We start from the raw sequence: 20,542 nt of genomic DNA on the forward strand, positions 1-20,542 counted from the left end.
ATTAATCTCGTACATAAAACCCAGTCTCATATCCAAATATACGTCCTGATTAATTCATGTTTCAAACTTGTCAAGTTTTACTTTTTATGCGATTCCTCTATGGTAGATTAGCAATCGTTCCCCACATTTTTGGGGTGCCAAATTGTATCCCAAATATTGAAATAATACATAGATGGTATTGAGATCATCTGTAGCAGGGTTAGTCGACCCCTACAAAATTTGACCTGGTAGTGAAAATGAATGCTAAGGTGAAAAAGAGAGGTGATTGATGTTTAAAGTGATATTTTGTTGACTCAAGATGTATGTCAGTATATGCTTTTAATCTGTATAAGAATTTCTCACACGAAATGACGAAATAGTATCTCTAATTTTTTTCCATAAATTAAATTTAATTTTTTATTTATTTATGACAAGTTCTTTTCAAATAGTGGAAGCTATGGGCCTAAAGTCTTGTTAATAATTAGAGTTAAAGCAAATCGTTCACTCTTTTAGCAGAATATCAAAGACTTATTTAGCATTCTATATTATTCTATATTAAAAGGAGATAGCAGCGCAACTTGTTATTCGTTTATCTTCTGTTTTGAGGCAATAAAAACTTTTAATTTATGAAACCATGTGACCATATGAGTAAAGTTAAAATACAAACGATAACAAAATGAGAAAAGTGAGAAGTAATATAATCCATTGATCTTAGATTTTAATGGTGGAGATTAATTTAAGAAAGTAAATTGATGAAAAGGGCATAAAGGTAATAACCTACTTTTGTTGACTTTTTCTTTCCACATACAAGGCACATGTCAATTCCCTCACCATTTTAAAACGCCCATAACTTTTTCATGCAACATTATTTTTTGTTTAAATTTCACCATAATAACAAGCATTTTTTATCTTTAATATGAGTACCATATTGTTATATAAAAACAAAAAATACATTAATGGGATTTTTATATTATGTTATTGATTGTTCATTATGATTTTTAATTGGGTTTTCCTATGCATTGTGTTATAGATTTTAGTCATTGTGTTATCAATTGATACTTATATTATAGATAGCAATTAAAACAAAGATTACGTCATTGTGTATTTTTGTTTGTCATTGTGTCTTTGTGCTTATCATTTGTCTTACTATTTATCATTGTGTTTTAGTCATTGCATATTACGTTCATGTCATTGTGTAATATGTAGTTTTTATTGTGTTTTACGTTTTAGGTCATTGTGTTATATGTATTCACCATTGTGTTTTACGTTTCTGGTCATTGTGTTATATGTATTCATCATTGTGTATTACGTTTCATGTAATTGTGTAATATGTATTCATCATTGTGTTTTATGTATTAGATAATTTGTTGTTATTTTATCATTATATTTACATATTATTATTACACAACCATATTATTAGCATTTAAAAAAAACACAATGATGATTTGAAAGACATAATGATGATTTGAAAGACACAATGACGAAAAAAACACAATAACAAACAAAAAGACACAATGACACAATGACGTAATTTTTTTTTTAATTTTTATATAACAAAGTGATACTCATATTAAAGATAAAAAAACGCTTGATATTATGTTGAATTTTTTTTTTAAAAATAATGTTGCGTGAAAAACTTATGAACGTTTTAAAATGATAAGGGAATTGGTATGTAACTTGCATGTGGAGAGAGAAAATATGTAGTATTACTTTTATACTTTTAACATTTGTTCCTCACTTGACACATGTCAATCAACTATGGCTTCTCACACTTCTCATTTTTGTTGACCTTTGTAGAATAACTCAACTCGTAACCATGTATCTATTACCATATTAAAAAAAACTTTAACTGAAGTTCAATCGCTTGGTTAAATCATCTTTATTTGTACATTTTTCTTTTTTTTTTTAAGTTTTTCTTATATTTTTTATGTTTTAGGGGGAGAAATTGGGAAAAATACAAAAATATTATGTTTTCTGTTTGAATAGATAAAATTTAAAATCCAAAAACATTCAAATATTAAAAATTCAAAAACTCTGAAAAACTGCTCCTCAAAATGAGTTTTAGAAGCATAAAGGGAAAATGATAGTACATTAACCTGACGGATCTAGCCCATGAATAAATTAGATTGAAAAATTGTCGTAATACCAGCTATATGATATGCAAAGATAGGCTTGACATACTATATAGGTACTGATAAGATATAAACATAACGATTGCCGAATCTAGTGATGTTACGTCTTGACACGTGATTCTATATCTAATTTGTAAATCAAAAGTTTAAATGATTACTTTGTATGCATGCATAGATTTTGCTAAGAAATTCAGCTTATTGTTTCTTTTATTTTGAAAAGAAATTCAACTTTATTTTTTCTTTATTTTTGTTCAAATCTTGGATCCTCTCCTGCGCGATTAGATTATCCGACCTGAGGGTTAAGATTTGAATATTCTGCTTTATTTTCTTGGTGTTTCGTATAAAGTCTTGGACTTTCTCCGTGCGATAATACGGTATTATCCGAATTGATTGTTTTATACAACTTCAACTCATTTTTATTTTCTTATTTTATTAAAATGGAACCTTATCTGCGTGTAGTAATACCGATCTTAAGGGAAAATTTTAACTTTTTGCTTGATTTTTACTTTTCTTATTTTTGCATGAGTCACAGTTAATCAAATTCTATATTCAAGAGAAAAATGTACATGTGAAACTTCATTGTATAAGAGATAGAAAAGTTATGTCTGATAGGTGGGTCCACATATGATTTGTGCTTAATTGAACCTTAAACATATCGTAAAGTTACCGACAAATCTCAGTAAAGTTTAAGAGGACAATTATATCTGCAATCATCGTTGGATTATGTGCATAACAAGATCGAAATTGAAGTATAGATTAGAACGTCATAAGTCAATATGATTCTTTGCTCGAACTCGCAAAAATATGTACTGCTTTATTGTTTTACGTTCATTGCATTTACATTTCGTATTTCATTTTTGTTATTTTTGTTTGAAAAATGAAAAATACAAAAAAGATTTTAAGTGTATTTTAACATAAATTTCGAAAAATCAAAAGGATTTTATTCCTTCTTTATTTTCGATTTTACCAAGCAAGCGAACCATTCAAGAAGAAATGAAAAATCTTTCCCCACAATTTAAATTAACTTGTGCTTAACGTATTGAATTTTTAAGTATATCCGCTTAATTTAAGGATTACCGATCATTTTTTTCGGTTAACGTATGTAATATTAAAGTATTCTCATTTTGAAATCCTAATTGGTTTTAAATGATTATCTAATTCATTTGAATGAAATCTTTTTCATTCGTTAAAAGTAATGTTCATTCATTACTACATTGTAACGAATGACTAGACATTCGTTAAACACCATAACGTATGATCTCATTCGTTATGGATGCACATTCATTTCCGCTACCTGATAACGAATGTAATCATTCGTGTACTGTACTAACGAATGACAAAATAATTTAACTTATTTGATAAATGATAACGAATGGCCAGATCATTCGTGAGGTTTTAACGAATAACAGTTTTAAAGTAACAAATGAGACTAAGAGCCTCATTCGTTAGTTTAAAAACAGGAATAGCATTGGGATTTGTGACGTTATTGCTGGTATTTATAATCCCCAAGAGACGAATGGAAGGCCATTCGTCTTCACTATTTCATAGCTTACACTAAAAGAAACTCTGCAAATTTTTTCCTAGAATCATAATCGTCCATAATATGCATTCTAACGATTTGTGTGTTATTATACAGGTATTGGCGACCACATGCGTTTAACTGTCATTCGATTTGGACCTGCTTTTGGTTATTAATTGACGTTTAACTAAACTGAACCGACTTAACGTTGATAAATCATCAAACTGAGTTAAATATGTTAATTGTATGTGATTTGAGTGATTGTATGAGTATCGATAATCATATAAGGTCTAATTGAAGGTTTTAGGTTGAAATAGTTGTGTTTTAGATGATTACTTGGATCGATTTTGACTTCCTAGGGTTCATAGTTAATTTTGACTTTGACTAAGGATAGTCAAATAGACTTCTAATGTATCATTCGTTAACTTTTTACAAATGGTAGGCTATTCGTCACATGGATAATGAATCAATGAGTTATCACTAATGATATGTTTATTCGTTAAAGTAAAGAATGAAATTTCCTATTCGCTAAGGTAACAAATAAATGATATATTCGTTATAAATAACGAATAACTTGTCTATTCGTTAATGTAACGAATGAATGATCTATTCGTTAAAGTAAAGAATGAATGATCTATTCGTTAAATATAACGAATGAATGATCTATTCGTTAATGTAAAAAATGATGCTTATTCGTTAACGTATAATTAATGAATGTACTCATTCGTTAAGATATCTCTAATGAATGAAATGCTATTCGTTAATCAAAAAGTTAAAAATGAATTTTAAATATTAACTTATTTTTTTTTCACAATATGGCAGACGAGAACGTTTCAGCTCCCATACATGAACAACAACCTGATCCTGTTGTTAATATGGATGAGCAACAAACGGAGCTAGAGCCTGAACCAGTGTTGTTGTCGTGGGACAAAAAGCACAACATTTGCGCATTTCTTGAGACAACTTCTTTGGATCTGATATGTTCGGGGATATTATCAAATACCTGAAGCGAGCAAGGATCTACAGAGCTATGTCCACTGACACTATAGTATATCAGAGTATCATACAAGCTTTCTAGGATACCTCTAGATACATTGAGGGGTAGAACCAGATAGAGACTGAGATATAGGGTAAACCAATAGTGGTTGATGTTCCAGTGATCATGGATGTATTGGGTTTTGGGGATATGGTAGATGATCGGTGTGAATTTGACATGTCTTTGATAAGAGGTTTGTTTAGTCGTGTGAGGTATAAGGGTGATCTGGATTGGTCTATGTACAACAAGGTGTATTTATGTGAACATTATAAGTACCTGCTACAGGTACTTATCCATTGCCTTGGTGGAAGGAAATGGGGTTATGATGAGTGTCCGATCATGTGGAAGTCCACGTTTGTGGCATTAGTTCTCAACAAGCCATTTAACTTCTCATAAATGGTCTTTTATCACTTAAAGGAGAACTGCACAACAAGACAGAACAAATTCTTAATGTATCCACGTTTTCTCTAGCTAATCATCAACGATTTGCAGCCTGATTTAGTGAATGATCTGACAAACATGGCTGATCTTATGATACTTGAGCATATGAATTTGGATACAATGCGGAGAATCAGGACATATCGCAGACAACTGTTACATGATCGACCACGATATAAGCGTATGATTAGTCACCTAGTCAACATTGACTGCGTTGCCCAACCTAATAATCGCTGGGCTCATGATGATTCAGATTCGGAGTGTGAAGGTGGTGATGGTGGTGCAAGTGGAAATGATGGTGGTGGTGGTGGTGGTGGTGGTGGTGGTGGTGGTCAAGGTCCAAGCAGTGGTCCAAGCAGTGCTGATATTCGTAAGAGGAAGGGTAAAGAGCCGATGGTTGAGAAAGCTAAGAAACCGAAGAAGCAAAGAATTAGACGGGAATCTGTTATTGAGATACCGAGTCAGCCTGCTATTCCTGTTATTAGACCTTCTATAGCTATTTCTGTTCCTACTTCTGTGACTCCTGTGATTCCTACTTCTCCAACTCTGACTCCTATGATGCCTACTTCTCAAGTTTCTCTGACTATCACGTTGATGACTACTACTACTGTTGATCCTAGATTTGGGGAGAATCTACAGAGTGTTCTATCAACTATGCCGAGCCCGCAAGTTCAGATGATGGCTCCGGCTAGTCCGTCTATGATGCAACGGCCTGAGTATTCATTTATGGCATTCAATCGCCCTCAGGGTCCGTTATAGCCTCTTCCTGAGAGAGCACATAAGGATCTAGATCTTGTGATTACATTGATGTTCATGTTGATTCGTTATACAATTAGGCTAGATATACGTTAGTATGTGAAGTGTGTGTGTTGAGAGAACAATTGGGCAGAGTAACGAGAGGAATGATGGAGAAAATAAGAACTGTTACTTTAAAATAACTTACAGGGGTATTTATAGGAGATGATCTCATTCGTTAAGATAGACTTAACGAATGAGTCATTTGTTACACATACTTAATGAATAAACATGCTTATTCGTCAATACTTTAATGATAGCGAATATCCCACATTCGTTATGTTCCATTCGTTAATCTTGTTTAATGAATGGGACTTACATCAGGACGAATGTGCCTTACACTTAGGCAAATTTACATTGAATCAGATTCAGAATCTGATGTATCGCTCTCTTCAAGTAGTGATCAAGTATCTGAAAGTCGATCTTAGCCATGCAAGCATAAGATTCAATGTGATCAGATTCTGCACAGATGAGTTATCAAACGAATCTGATAAGGATCAGATTCAGAATCTGATGTATCGCTCTCTTCAGATACTTGATCACTACTTGTATCTTCAAATTGATCAATTGGTTCAAATACTGCAAGATTGGCCTGATTCTCAACAACCTTTGCGACCAATCAACCCCTTCGTTAGCAACAAGAGCTTGATTGTTGTTTTACTTATTCTTCTCTCCTTCAGAAGAACTCCTTTTGCTTTGATCATTATCAGATGAATTCTTACTTTGTGATCTCTCAGCATTGCGTGGACCGGAATATTCTTTTCTTGGCTTGTCACATTCTTTGGCAAAATGCCCAAAGTCTCCGCAGTTGTAGCATTTAACCTTTAATTTATCAAAACCAACTCGTTTATTCAGAGTTGGAAGGTCTTTACCTGTTCTTTGCATGAACTTCTTGACCTTTCTCACAATCATAGCCATATTCCATTTTAGATCCATCAATTCAAGATCATCAGGATCAATTTGGTCATAATCTTCATCGGTTAACTCACTAGTAGCAATTTTGCTACCCACCAATTGTTCGTATGATGTCATGAAAGCACATAGAAAAGCAAACTGATGTTCAGCTTCTTGAAGGTTTACTTTTGGTAATGTACTTGAAGCATTGGTGGTAGACTCAGATTTTGCACCTGATGCCATAAAACATACATTAGCTTAATTGTTTACATTAGGATTCTCCTTTTGAGCTTGAGTGAAGAAAGCATTGATTGGGACAGAATTTTGACTTGAAGAAGTGTTTGCTGGCATTGCTCCACCATAAATTGAAGGATTCTGATTTTGATTGTCCTTCAATGACGTTTGACACTTTAACTCAAATTCTCTTTCCTCAATTTTGTTGATAAACTGTACTGCAGTAAGTTCAGTGTTACGAAAGAAACTGTTTTCTTTCAACACAAAGAGAAAAGTCAAATATGACGAAGGCAATGCATTCTTCAACGTATCGATCTTGTCAGTCTAAGTTGGCTCAAGGTTAACACTGGCCATTTCAACTACTAGATGACTAAAACGATTCAACTGTTTCATTCTTCATCAAGATAAAGTTTCTGAATTGAAACTTCACAAGCGTTTTCTTGCTCTCTAGTGTGTTACCCAGGCTTCTTCTTTTCAGGGTATCGAATAATGATGCACAAATCTTTATGGTGCTGTATTGATGAAAGATTTGTTCAGGTAATGCCATAGTGAGAGTTGAATAAGCCTTAGTCTCACTCTCAAAGTCTTTCAACTCTTGAGTTTCATAATTCTTGAATTCCTTAGGAGTCCAGCCGAGATTGTCACTTCCAACCAACGGTACATGTAAGTCCTGTAGAGGATCTTTCAATGTGATATCAATATACTTAACAGTTAGGCAAAAACTAACCACTTAGTTGATTCTGTGAGAAACGATTAAGAACACATCAAACACAATGAAGAGGCTTCAAAACACACGTATATTATACGTCGGGTGCTTAAGCCTTTAACTTACACGGTTGAAAATACAATGGACGAACAACACACCTGATGACCCACACACGAACCAACTGGCAACCCTACAAATGTAAACATACATCCTATATATAGAATACCAACCTAGGCCCAAAACAAAGTAAAGCCCACCGAAATCAATAGATTTCAGTTTACACATAAATGCCCAACTAAGCCCAATCTAAGTTTAACAATACCAAGCGTAAACCACAAAATATAGCCCAACAATCTCCCCCTTGGTTTATTTCTTGATTTTAGTTGCGCTCGAGGATATCTTCAAAAATCTGTTCTTGAGTTTGTTTAGCAGCATGAGATGGGCCTTGAGCTGTCCGAGCTTCAATAGTGACGAGCTCACGGTTGGTTGAGTAGTTGATATCACATCACTAGCCAGCACGCCTGGTCTTCGATCTTTCTTTCGTCGTTTGCGTAGAAAAAGATTGGTGGCTGGCTCTTCGTCAATATCATCTTCAACATGTGTCGCAGTGACTGATTAAAGAGGTTTCAATGCAGTCAACTGGAGCCTTTTCTTGAACGCTTCGAACTCTTTAACTTGTTCAGCAGTAGGTACTGACTGTTGTACCTTTGAGCAGGAACCACATGTGCTTCAACTACAACTGCACCAACAGCATCAACATCTGCCTCGATCTCAGCAAATCTTCCAAACTTGACCAACGGATGAAGGACCTTGATAAACCACTTTGACTCCCTTCCAAACTTAATCAAATCTGCAAACAAAACCTTTTGAACTTCTGAGATACCCATCTAGGCCGAGAACCAGGATGGGCCGAGAACACCATTAACACAAACAACTTGGACCAAAGATGACTCGAACAATAACACAAATATTATGGACACATTTGGCCCAACTGAATGGCCCACGACATTGTTTGCAACCGTCAAATTTCATGATCTAAAAAACAATCCCAATTCATTTGAAAACGATTTCTTAAGACATTTGTTTCGACACGAGTAAACATGAGGTAAAAACTAAAAATTTAAAATAAAATAAAATTAGAATAAAAACTAAACTAAAAAAAAAATTTAACCTATCCGGTCTTTAGAAAATCAACATATATTGGGATCAAATTTCAGCTATTTAAAAACGAACCACCTTTTTATGAAAAGATCCGAACATGAAATCATATTGATTAAGGTGCTTTCACAATGATTCATTTTCAGCCTTATTGTGACATAGTGAAAAGGTTGACAGCAGGTAATTTTTTTTTCATGATTTTCATTACGCCAGTGATATGATTATATTTGATTAGGCATAAAGCTTACATGGACATCACTTATGGACATTTGATGCCCCTTATCTATTCTCAAGGCGTATTTGGCTTTCCCAGATCACCCCAATTTGACTCCAACCCCCTAGTACTTGATCAAAATACTTTTCTCTATACAAAATAATTTTAAGCTTTAAGGTTGAACGTTGGACTTACATGCCATCCGGACTTACAAGCCTTACATTCAGGATGTTTAGGACTTATTTGAATGCCCCACCCCTGTAGTTCCCTGGGACCCCTTTAAGCTTTTAGAAAACAATTTTTATGATAAATTTTCTTTTTTTTTTTAACACAAATGAAATATAATCTTTTTGGCGATCAAGACACTAACGGGCTCGTGTATGATTGGGTAATTGCTTTTTTGCCTATCATTCGGAGAGATGTATCTAGGGACATACAAATATCTTCAAAATGACTCTCCACAATAAGTTTAGCAGATTTAGTTTATATCACTTTGAACTTTTAATTATCATGGAAAGCTACCATACACATCAATGACTAATCAAAAGCCTTTTTAGCCTAATAACTTCACACGATAGACACTCAAAATCACTCTATCTATCATTTCTCAAAGGTTAGATCAATTTTCATTTGAAAATACTTAAGCTTCTGAAAAGCTTTTAGCTGAATAATAATATCACTTCCAGATGATACCCCGAAGACGATTTAAACTCAATCACCCCAGCTGCCTTCAGTTTTCAGGTGAATGGCTATCCTATGTGTCTACAGGTAGACGATAGGACCAAACATATAATAAAATGTGTCCTTCAAACTTTAGGCGGCCGACATAACTTTCAATGAGGGAATTTAAAGGGATAGTTAAATCAAAACAAAAATTTTTTTTTATGAATGTTCAGTCGCCCCGGTCACTTTCAGTCCTAAGGTTAATGGCTATCCCTAGAGTCAAACATTGATGACGGGACCAAACATATGAAATATGTCCGTTGAACTTGAGTGGCCGGCATGATTTTAAGCAAAGGAACAAAATTTTTATTTTTAAATTTATAATTAGACACACACACACACACTCTTTTTGTATTTTTCTTTTTCTCAAATCGGTATGAGATCCAATTCCTTTAAAAACCTATGGTTTATTACGATCTTCGTTCGATTCCAACCTTCCGACACACACACACACACTTTTTGTATATTTCTTTTTCTCCCCCTAAATTTGTACAGAAATTATGACAAGAAAAAAAAAATTTATGTACACAATTTAAACCTCAAATACTCGGTCTTCAAAACGTAACATCTTAAGAAACCATACAAGCACATTGAATCTGGCTGTTCCGACCGGTTTAGTAAATAGGTCCGCCACATTATTATCAGTGTGGACCTGTTCAAGATGGAATAGTTACCCGGTCGTAACAGTCATGAATAAAATGAATTTTGATATCGATGTGCTTGGTTTTAGAATGCTGAACAATGACAATGGCAGCATCATTTTCACAGAAAATAGAAATAAAGAAATTTCAAACCATGATCCAGCAATTGATGTTGCATCCAGATGACATGTGAATAGCAGGCAGAAGCAACAACATACTCAGCCTCAGTAGTGGATGTGGACACCGTTTTTCGTTTCTTACATTGTCATGAGATGAGTCGATCACCCAATCAAAGTACCCTTCACTCTTCCCGCAAAGGAAACATACCCTCCATTAAAAATTTGAATGTCGTGTAGTTGAGAGATGTCTCCTGTCATGTGCCTGGAACAACTACTATCAACATACCATGGTCTGATGAGATTCCTCCATAGCTGTTCCTGCACGATGTGCGAGATTAGTTAGTCTTAGGTACCCAGTCCATAGTCGTTCTAGGTAAACCTCACTTGTTCAACCGTGTCACGGGTTGCCATGACATGTCTTCCTGATTATCGAAAATCGAACAGGAAGGCTTTGATAACTTGTTCACTAGAGATTTAGGCAACCATCTGTATTTGGGTTTTAAAACTTTATTGTTTGTACAGACAGTTGGCTTTGTCTCCGGTTTACGGACGGAATGCAAATTTGACTTTGACTTTGACTTTCTAACCGACTTCGATTCTGAGGCCCACTTTGGTCTCGGAGCCGAAACAGAGTTTCCGTTCCGCTTTTGAACCGTAATAGGCTTGGTCTGATGATAATTTGACCTGTAAGTCTTGTCTCTGCTCCAATCACCATCAGAGGGCTTTGCTTTAAAACACCTCGTTTTATGTGAGTTAATGTTTCTGTAGGTATTTTGAGGCATAGTCCTCTGATAGCGTCTGTAATATGGAACATACGGGAGACGTGAACAATTTCTAGCAATGTGACCGGGAATGCCACAATTGAAACAGGTTTGCCTTTTAACGAAAAAATCGTTGTGGCCGATTCCCGATCTTGCTCTGTTGTGTGAGCTTGTTTGTCTCCCTTTGGATTTAGCACTGGATTTCTCACAATTGTGAGAGCATGAACTTCCTTCTTTAACAAGCTTGGGTGATAGATATTTATGCAAATTCTTATTTTTATCAAGTTTATTTGAAAGCAGATAACTACTTTTAGAAGTTTTAGAAATATCAGCCACACAATTGTCTTTGCTTTTTAAAACAGAGCCTGTGCAAGTATTAATAGCAATAGTATTCAAAACAGGCAAATTCAAAGAATCATGAGAATAAATAGGTGAGTCATCATCCTCATCATTCCAATCCTCAATTATCACATCATCTGCATGTGAAGTAAACACATTAGTATCACTCACCTCGGATGTTGATTCAATAGCTTTGGCTGAACCAGCAGCACCCTTGCCAATTTCAGTCGGCTTACCATACTGCATGCACTTTTCCATTTCTTCCTCTTCTTTGGTAAGAGGAAGACTAGTGTAATTATTATTATATGGAGGTGGTACCATGTTATAGCCTAGACCTACACCTTTATGTTCTTTCCATTTTAACTGTTTCTCTATCATTGACTCCACAACAGCACTAGAGACATCAAATTTTCTAAAATTGAATTCAGCATTATCGAATTTATTTGTTAATTTGACTATCTCCAGTCTAGATGCTTCTAACTCGGCAGTTAGTTTAGTTATTTTATTTTTAGCATCTAAATGGTGACAGCACACTTTATGCTAAAATCTGATTGAAGTTTAGAGAAATCTTGTTTTTGTGCCTCTATTTTATCATTTAATGCCTTTTCTAGTTTCTTTAGGGTAGTATTTTCATATTTAATTCCCTCCATTTCTCTATGCATATTACTATAGTGAATTTTATAGAGTGCTACCTTATCAATACATGATTGGGAACATAATACAGGACTTACCTCAGAGGATTTGGTGGTAGTGAAGGCCATGAACTTACCTCGGATGACTGGCCCAACGAATTAGAAGCCCACTTGAACAAAATCCAAAGCCCAACTAGGTGAGCCCAATGCTTTCAAAAGGCCGAGAACCTTGAAAAGTAACCTAGAACACTTGAAACTTGACCGAGAACAAGCAAAACTAGCCGAGAACGTTGAAATTTAACCGAAAACCTTGAACAGCGGCCGAGAACTTTAATCATTGACCGAGAACTCTGATACTTAACCGAGAACTCTGATACTTAACCGAGAACTATGATTATTGACAGAGAACTATCAAATCTGCCCGAAAACTCAAAGATCTTCCCGAGAACACAATAAAGCCACCGAGAGCTATTAAAAGCTCAAGATATGGTGATCTTTGAAGATATGGTCAAATCCCAAGAATAAAGGGATTTAAATTAAACTCTAAGATTAGCCCAAATCCTTTCCCGAAAACTTCAAATCTTGGCCGAAAACTATCAACAATCTTGATATAGAAGTCTTGAAAATTTAGTCAAATCCCGAGAGTAAGGAAGATTCTTAATTTGGTAATCTTAAAGATATAATCAAATCCCACGAATGAAGGAATCTGAATTTAATTCAAAGATAACTCAAATCCTTTCCAGAAAAATCTCAAGAACCCGAAGAACACGAAGAACAGTTCTTCAAGATCCAGAAAACTTCAGCCAAAAACACACTCGTGAATTGCCAGTAGAATACTTGATATCACCTATAACCGAGCCTAGAATAGGTCTATAGGCCCTGATACCAATTGTAAGTTCCGTAGAGGATCTTTCAATGTGATATCAATATACTTAACCGTTAGGAGGAAACTAACCACTAAGTTGATTATGTGAGAAACGATTAAGAACACATCAAACACAATGAAAGAGGCTTTAAAACACACGTATATTATACGTCGGGTACTTAAGCCTTTAACTTACACGGTTGAAAATACAATGGACGAACAACACACCTGATGACCCACTCACGAACCAACTGGCAACCCTACAAATGTAAACATACATCCTATATATAGACTACCAACCTAGACCCAAAACAAAGTAAAGCCCACCGAAATCAATAGATTTCGGTTTACACATAAATGCCCAACTAAGCCTAATTTAAGTTTAACAATACCAAGCATAAACCACAAAATATAGCCCAACAGTACAGCATACACAACATCAAGATAACGTACACTACTTGGATGAACGGATCCCAAGTGATCATGAAACCTTGGTTCCCACCGAGCAAAATCAGAAAGTTTCAGCAGTTTTGGACATTTGTTGTGGCTTCCGATCTCATTGTCCATAGTCAGCATTTGCTGCATTAGAGCATTTTGGGATGATAATGCATATAACAAGGCATTCTGAGAAGCCATGATGACAATTTGTGAAACTAAAGGACCAAACTTGTAAACAATTAAAACTTATGGTTACTGTTCACACAAATGGAAAAACAGTAACGAATGTGACACGAATAAAGGATATTTGTTAAGGATCTTACTGTTAAGACGAATGGGTTTAACGAATGAACTATAAAGAAAATGAGTATCACGAATGGATAGCAAATAAGAGAACGAACGGGCTTTGAAGCGAATGACGTTTATATAGCGAATGTGGTTATGTAACGAATATGGTTTTAACGAAAGAAGTGAATTAACGAATGAGCAGTTAACTACTAACGAGTGAGTTAACGAATGAGCAGTTTATGATTAACAAATCATAACTCATCAGTTAATGACTGAGAATTCATCTGTTAATGAATAAGAACTCATATATTCAAACTTATTCAAAAACTCAGATCTATGTCTAAACTAGTCCGAAATCCCTGAGATATCTAGCAATCAACTCGCAGATCAATTCCAAACCTTTCTAATACTCGTCCATAATCTCAGACCACTACCAAATCTATCAATTTCGTACTCTGTATGAACCAAACCATTCCGAACTCAAACCAGACTATCAATAGCTCAATTAAACCTCAATTCAATCTCAAATCAATCACAAACCTTCATTACTCAGTCACTTAATACATTATTACTGGTCCGAAATACTTTGAACAGTTCAATTATCGACTATACTTGAATCTCTGTTTTACCAAATTAATGAATTAGATCAATTCATGATGAAATTGATACAATCCTTGATGAAATTGTGCAATTCATCAACGAATAACATCGAAGATCAGATCATCAGGCTTTGATACCACTTGAGAGAGCATATAAGGATCTAGATCTTGTGATTACATCGATGTTCATGTTGATTCGTTATACAATTAGGCTAGATATACTTTAGTATGTGAGTGTGTGTGTTGAGAGAACAATTGGGCAGAGTAACGAGAGGAATGATGGAGAAAATAAGAACTGTTACTTTAAAATTACTTACAGGGGTATTTATAGGAGATGATCTCATTCGTTAAGATAGACTTAACGAATGAGTCATTCGTTACACTTACTTAACGAATAAACACGCTTATTCGTCAATACTTTAATGATAGCGAATAGCCCACAATCGTTATGTTCCATTCGTTAATCTTGGTTAACGAATGGGACTTACATTAGGACGAATGTGACACATTCGTTACGGAGTAACGAATGTGCCTTACACTTAGGCAAATTTACATTAACAACCCCTATACTATTAAACTATTACATTATCAACCAATAAAGACCGAGACGGACAAAACATGTATCAACACTTCCCCCGAATTCTACCAGATGTCGCCTCAAGCACAGATGTTCCAGCTTCTGAATCTGATACATTTGCAACAAACTCAGATGGCTGTGGACAAGACGTTTCAAGAAAAGATGAGGCTAGAGCAGCATAATATGTATCAAGATGTCCAGTTCATTCAGAAGAAAACCCATTTGAAGGCCCTTGTTGCTGCTTAGGGGGGAGAGGTTGAATAAGCAGGATGAGATCATCTTACAGCACACTTGTAAAGAAGACGAATTGAGAAAGTTGAAAGGTGATGATCAAGATCCTGATGATGGGTGGTGGAAGTAGTGACCAGCAACCGGGAGGTGTTACATCGTTGTCGGGTAAAAAGGTTGAGGCTGGTAGTAGTGGAGGAAATAACTTGCAGATCATATCGTATAAGGATTACACGAACGTCAAGCCAGTAAATATGATTGCAGCTAATATGATTCTGTTTGTGGGTATGGATGGGGCTGTGAAGAGTATGGTTAACGCTGATGAGATCGAAGAGAGCGAGCTTGTTGATCACTCGTTGTCTAAAGAAAAAATCGCTCTACTTCTGGGTCTAAACGAGAATGAGGTTGAGGAGTTGGGTAAAACGGATGATGTGGAGATTAAGTTCGAACTGAACGTAAATATGGGTATTCCACATGGGAATAGCCATCAAATTATGACGAGGTTGAAGTAGAAGACGTAACTTCAGAGGAATATCCAGGCATGTAAACGACGAACGATTCTGAATCTGGAATTCCATTTTTTACTTCAGAACATTTTGATGCTGCAGAAGACTATTTGAGACAAGAGAGGGAAAAGTGGAATAAGGGTGTAGAAAAGGAGGTTGAGAAGAAAAAGAGTACTTTGGATCATATGTTTGGGCATAATTTTCAACAGATGAACAAGATGATCGAGACTCTTTGCTACAAAGAACGTGAAGAAATCAGACAGGCGAAAGTCCAAGCATCTGTATACCAAATGAAGAAGTACGTGAGCCCGAGATCGGTTAAAGGTAATATTGTTTATTGGTTATACGACTCGGAGCTTAAGGTATGCGTGGGAAATGGGAGCACGATATTTATTACTTTAAACGTATTGTTGACATGTTGTCCATGCCACGGTGGGATGTTAAAACATTGGCCAACCGACCTTTCATTAATCGGGGAAACAATCAATGGGCTAATTGGTTCTATCAACATCTTTTACATGAAACTCGTAGCGGATGCAAATTCTTCAAGCCGCAAGTGCCGACACACAAATAAATTGATGAAATTGATCCATGCAACGGCTAGAGAAAGATGATCTTATAGGTTAAACTGCCAAAGACCATGAATAAAGTACTAGTCAAGAACTTTCCTTAGAGTCTGTTTAACAAGTTTAATCGGTGGTACTATGATAACCGAACGGGTGAAGCTGTTATTGTTTTGGGATCGGGATTGAAAATGGAGTTTATATGAGTGATCGATCCGATGGGGCTGGTTAACTTATCTGAATCCGAAAATGATGCATTATATCATAACTAGATTCAGTGGCTGAATTTCGTGATTATGAGCTTGCAATGCAGTTTCAGCGGGTTGTACGAGTCTGTTATGCATTCAAGATTCACAGCTACACTAACTGGAAGACCAAAAGGTTTATTGGTTAACGTATGTTGAAGACTACGAAGAGTTCGAGACGAGGGAGTTTGTTGATGCACAGTTTTACGTCTCGGTCTTTGTAAAGTATTATTATATTGGTTTTAATGTATAGGGATATTTTGGTAAAAGTATAATGCCCATTCGTTAATTATGCAGGGCACATTATTATAGCTTAAGGAATGTGACCCATTCGCTAAATGTAAATCTTATTCGTTTTGCTTGATCAAAAATGAGATAACGAATGTGGGCCATTCGTTTACACTTAATGTAATTGTAACGAATGAGTGTCATTTGTTAAGGAATGTTTAACGAATGACCTCTTCGTCTATATATACCTCTGTAACTTAATCTAAAGTAATGAGAAGTGTTTTTATTTGTGAATCCTCTCGTTACGCTGCCCAAATCACTCCAGAAACACACACACACACGTACCCGTTCTCATAATCGTATTAAACTAATAGTATACCTCGAATCATTCATTGTTATCAACGAACTAGATTCAGATATGGCTCCTCAATAGCAAATAGGTAAATGTTTATTTTGGTAAAACCTCTTAAATCTAGAAAGAGTTTTAATTTGATAATAACTAGAGGAATCAATATAACAATTAAATGAATAAATTACAAAAATTTAAACATACTCATGATTTTTAAGGAAATTGAAAATATTAATATCGAGGGAAATGTTAAAATACAAAGGAAGACATAAATGAAAAGTATGAGAACAATTTGTAGCCACACAAAATACAACTTAACAAAAAATTCAAAAAAATTATAACTCAAAAAATAAATAAATAGCAAAAAAAAATTTTAAAACTCAAATGTTTCGTCCATCATTATCGTTAAAAAACGATTATTAGACACAATGACAAAAATGAACAGAATACACAACTATAACGAAAACCCTAAACCCTGCTGGATGGGAATAAGTACGAAGTAGATGAGAGTTTGTAAGCGTTGGAATGAAAATTTTGTGTTAAAAAAAGTAACATGCACGTGTCCATAACGTTATTTAATTAGTGAAGAAAACTAGGCAACTAACTAATTTAAAATACATTATTCATTAATTACTTAATAATAATCTATAATATATATAAACGAAAATCCAAAAATCCTATGTGTCACGATGTGGTCGCTCCCCCTTTTTATGGAAGCCACCAGATTGCTTAATTTTTAAATGGAGACATCTCATTGATTTAACTCAAATTCATGGGTATGGGTCTTACTAAAACCATATAGCTCTCAAACGGGTAATAACATCTCATTAAATTAAAAATTAATCTTACCAATTATTTGATATGAAAATCCTATAAAATAGTAATATACTAAAATTTAATATCCAATTTAGAAAGAAAAAGATGTTATTTATAATTAATAAACAATTTTATAGTAAAAAAACATAAGCGGGTCATGGGTCACCAAATTCATATAGCTTTTAAACGGGTTATAACATATCATTTATTTATGAAACCCTTTCATCATCAAACCCTAAGTATATTATTAACTTTCTTACAATAAGGAAAATTAAAATCCAAAAAACAAATATTAAAAAACGAAAAATGTAAACAACCATTCTTTCAAGCCATCAGATTGCTTTATTTGTAAATGAATGTTTCTCATGCCTTTGACCCGAATTCACGGGTAAAGGTCTCACTAAACTCAGATAGCTCTTAAACGAGTTATAACATCTCATTATATTAAAAATTAATCTCATAAAATATTTGATATGAAAATCGTATAAAATAGAGATATACTAAAAATTAATATCCTATTTTATTTAAAAAAAATATTACATATAATTAAGAAATAATTTTATAATAAACAAAATAATCGGGTAATTGGTATCATCAAACTTTAACTTTCTTATAATAAATAAAATTAAAATCTGAATATACATATATAAATATTAAAAATAAATAATGTAAAATAACCTCTAATTCCCATGTTTAAAACAAAGTTAATTCTCCGAATTAAATAATAATCAGATGCTTTCACTTGACGACAACTGTATTTGTATCTGCATCTTCCTTCTTAAACCCACCCACCCAAAAAGCATGTGAATTTGCTCTCGTAAAACCCAAATAATTTTCCGCCATTCTTACATTACACCTTCAACCTCAAGCAAAACCCTAATTCTGAAATGAGCCTCGTAAACCCCTCATCTTTGTTCCACGGATCCCCCGTCGTGACCCGATCCCCAACCCTCTTCAACCCGACCCGGAAATCTATACCCCTTTCCTCCTCGTCAATCTCTGCAATTTTGACCAAATTCAAAGAGCCCCAATCGGAATCCCCGTTTGATTTCAAGTCTTACCTGCTGGAGAAAGCTAATTTGGTGAATCAGGCGTTGGATGCAGCCATTCCGGTCAGAGATCCGGTCAAGATTCATGAATCTATGCGCTACTCTGTTCTCGCCGGCGGGAAGCGCGTCCGTCCGGTTTTGTGTATCGCCGCGTGCGAGCTCGTTGGTGGCAACGAGCTCGCCGCGATGCCCGCCGCCTGTGCGGTCGAGATGATACACACGATGTCGTTGATGCACGACGACCTCCCTTGTATGGATAACGACGATTTCCGTAGAGGGAAACCGACGAACCACATGGTGTTCGGCGAGGAGGTCGCCGTGCTTGCGGGCGACGCCTTGCTGTCGTTCTCGTTCGAACACATCGCAACGGCGACACAAGGCGTCGCCCCCGACAATATACTTCGCGCGATTGGGGAGCTCGCGAAGTGTATTGGGTCGGAAGGCCTTGTTGCCGGCCAAGTGGTCGATATCTGCTCCGAGGGGGCGGACGTGGGTGTCGGCCACTTGGAGTTCATACATTTGCATAAGACCGCCGCGCTGCTCGAGGGCTCGGTCGTGCTTGGCGCCATCATGGGCGGCGGATCCGACCGGGAGATTGAGAAGTTACGGCGGTTTGCTAGGTCCATCGGGCTGTTGTTTCAGGTGGTGGATGATATTCTTGATGTCACGAAATCATCCGAGGAATTGGGGAAAACGGCCGGAAAAGATTTGGTTTCGGACAAAACAACGTACCCGAAATTGTTGGGGATTGAGAAATCGAAAGAGTTTGCTAAGAAATTGAATAACGAGGCTCAAGAACAGTTGTCGGAGTTTGATCGCCGGAAAGCTGCTCCGTTAATCGCTCTCGCTAATTATATTGCTTATAGGCAAAACTGATTTATGGTCTATGTTATTGTTATATTTGTTGTCAAGTTTTAAAATGTTTCATAATTCATGTTTATGGATTTGATTCCCCACTTTGTAAGATGCTTGTGTTTCACTTGACACCCTTTTTCTAATGTTGTATGAATTCGTTATTGGGTGTTTGGGACCATGTCTCTCTTAAGTGTTCGATTTGGTCTTTAGATTAGTGGATCCGGATGGAAATGATTGAAGAACAAGGATGTAGAACTGTAGAACCAAGTATTTTGGCGTTGGTTTATTAACAAAGGCAAATGCTATGTCTATAAACATCTTGGGTTGGGACTTGTGAGGGTTCAAAGTTATTGGATTCAAGTCTTACCGACAACAACAATTAAAAGAAATTTATGATTCTTTAGGATTTGTAGGTGGCCGGATAAATAGGATGGTGAGTTTATGGACAAGAAATGGTGAAGGCTGGCGTTAAAATTTTTTATTATTTTTTTAAAATTTTTTAATGAAGGGTTTCTGAAATCTTAACCTATTTTGACCCATTTCAAAAACCCCTAATTAAATATTAAAAAATCATAACTCGAAATATAAATCAAAAACTAAAAAAGTGAAAAAAAAA

General features: G+C 35.4%; 1 protein-coding gene across 1 annotated transcript; it reads left to right on the top strand.

Moving 5' to 3' along the window:
• Positions 1-18,909: 18,909 nt before the first annotated feature.
• On the top strand, positions 18,910-19,962 carry LOC143578124 (geranylgeranyl pyrophosphate synthase, chloroplastic-like). The gene has a single exon (XM_077061787.1). The coding sequence runs from the start codon at positions 18,910-18,912 to the stop codon at positions 19,945-19,947; it is 1,038 nt and encodes a 345-aa protein (XP_076917902.1). The 3' UTR covers positions 19,948-19,962.
• The last annotated feature ends 580 nt before the right edge of the window (positions 19,963-20,542 follow it).

The sequence above is a fragment of the Bidens hawaiensis genome, unplaced genomic scaffold (assembly GCF_021521415.1).
Source record: "Bidens hawaiensis isolate Kalapana, Puna unplaced genomic scaffold, B.hawaiensis_p1.1 tig00029039_1, whole genome shotgun sequence".
NCBI lineage: Eukaryota > Viridiplantae > Streptophyta > Magnoliopsida > Asterales > Asteraceae > Bidens > Bidens hawaiensis.

Coding starts and splice junctions, on each gene's coding strand:
- LOC143578124 (XM_077061787.1), top strand. CDS start 18,910: ATGAGCCTCGTAAACCCCTCATCTTTGTTCCACGGATCCCCCGTCGTG.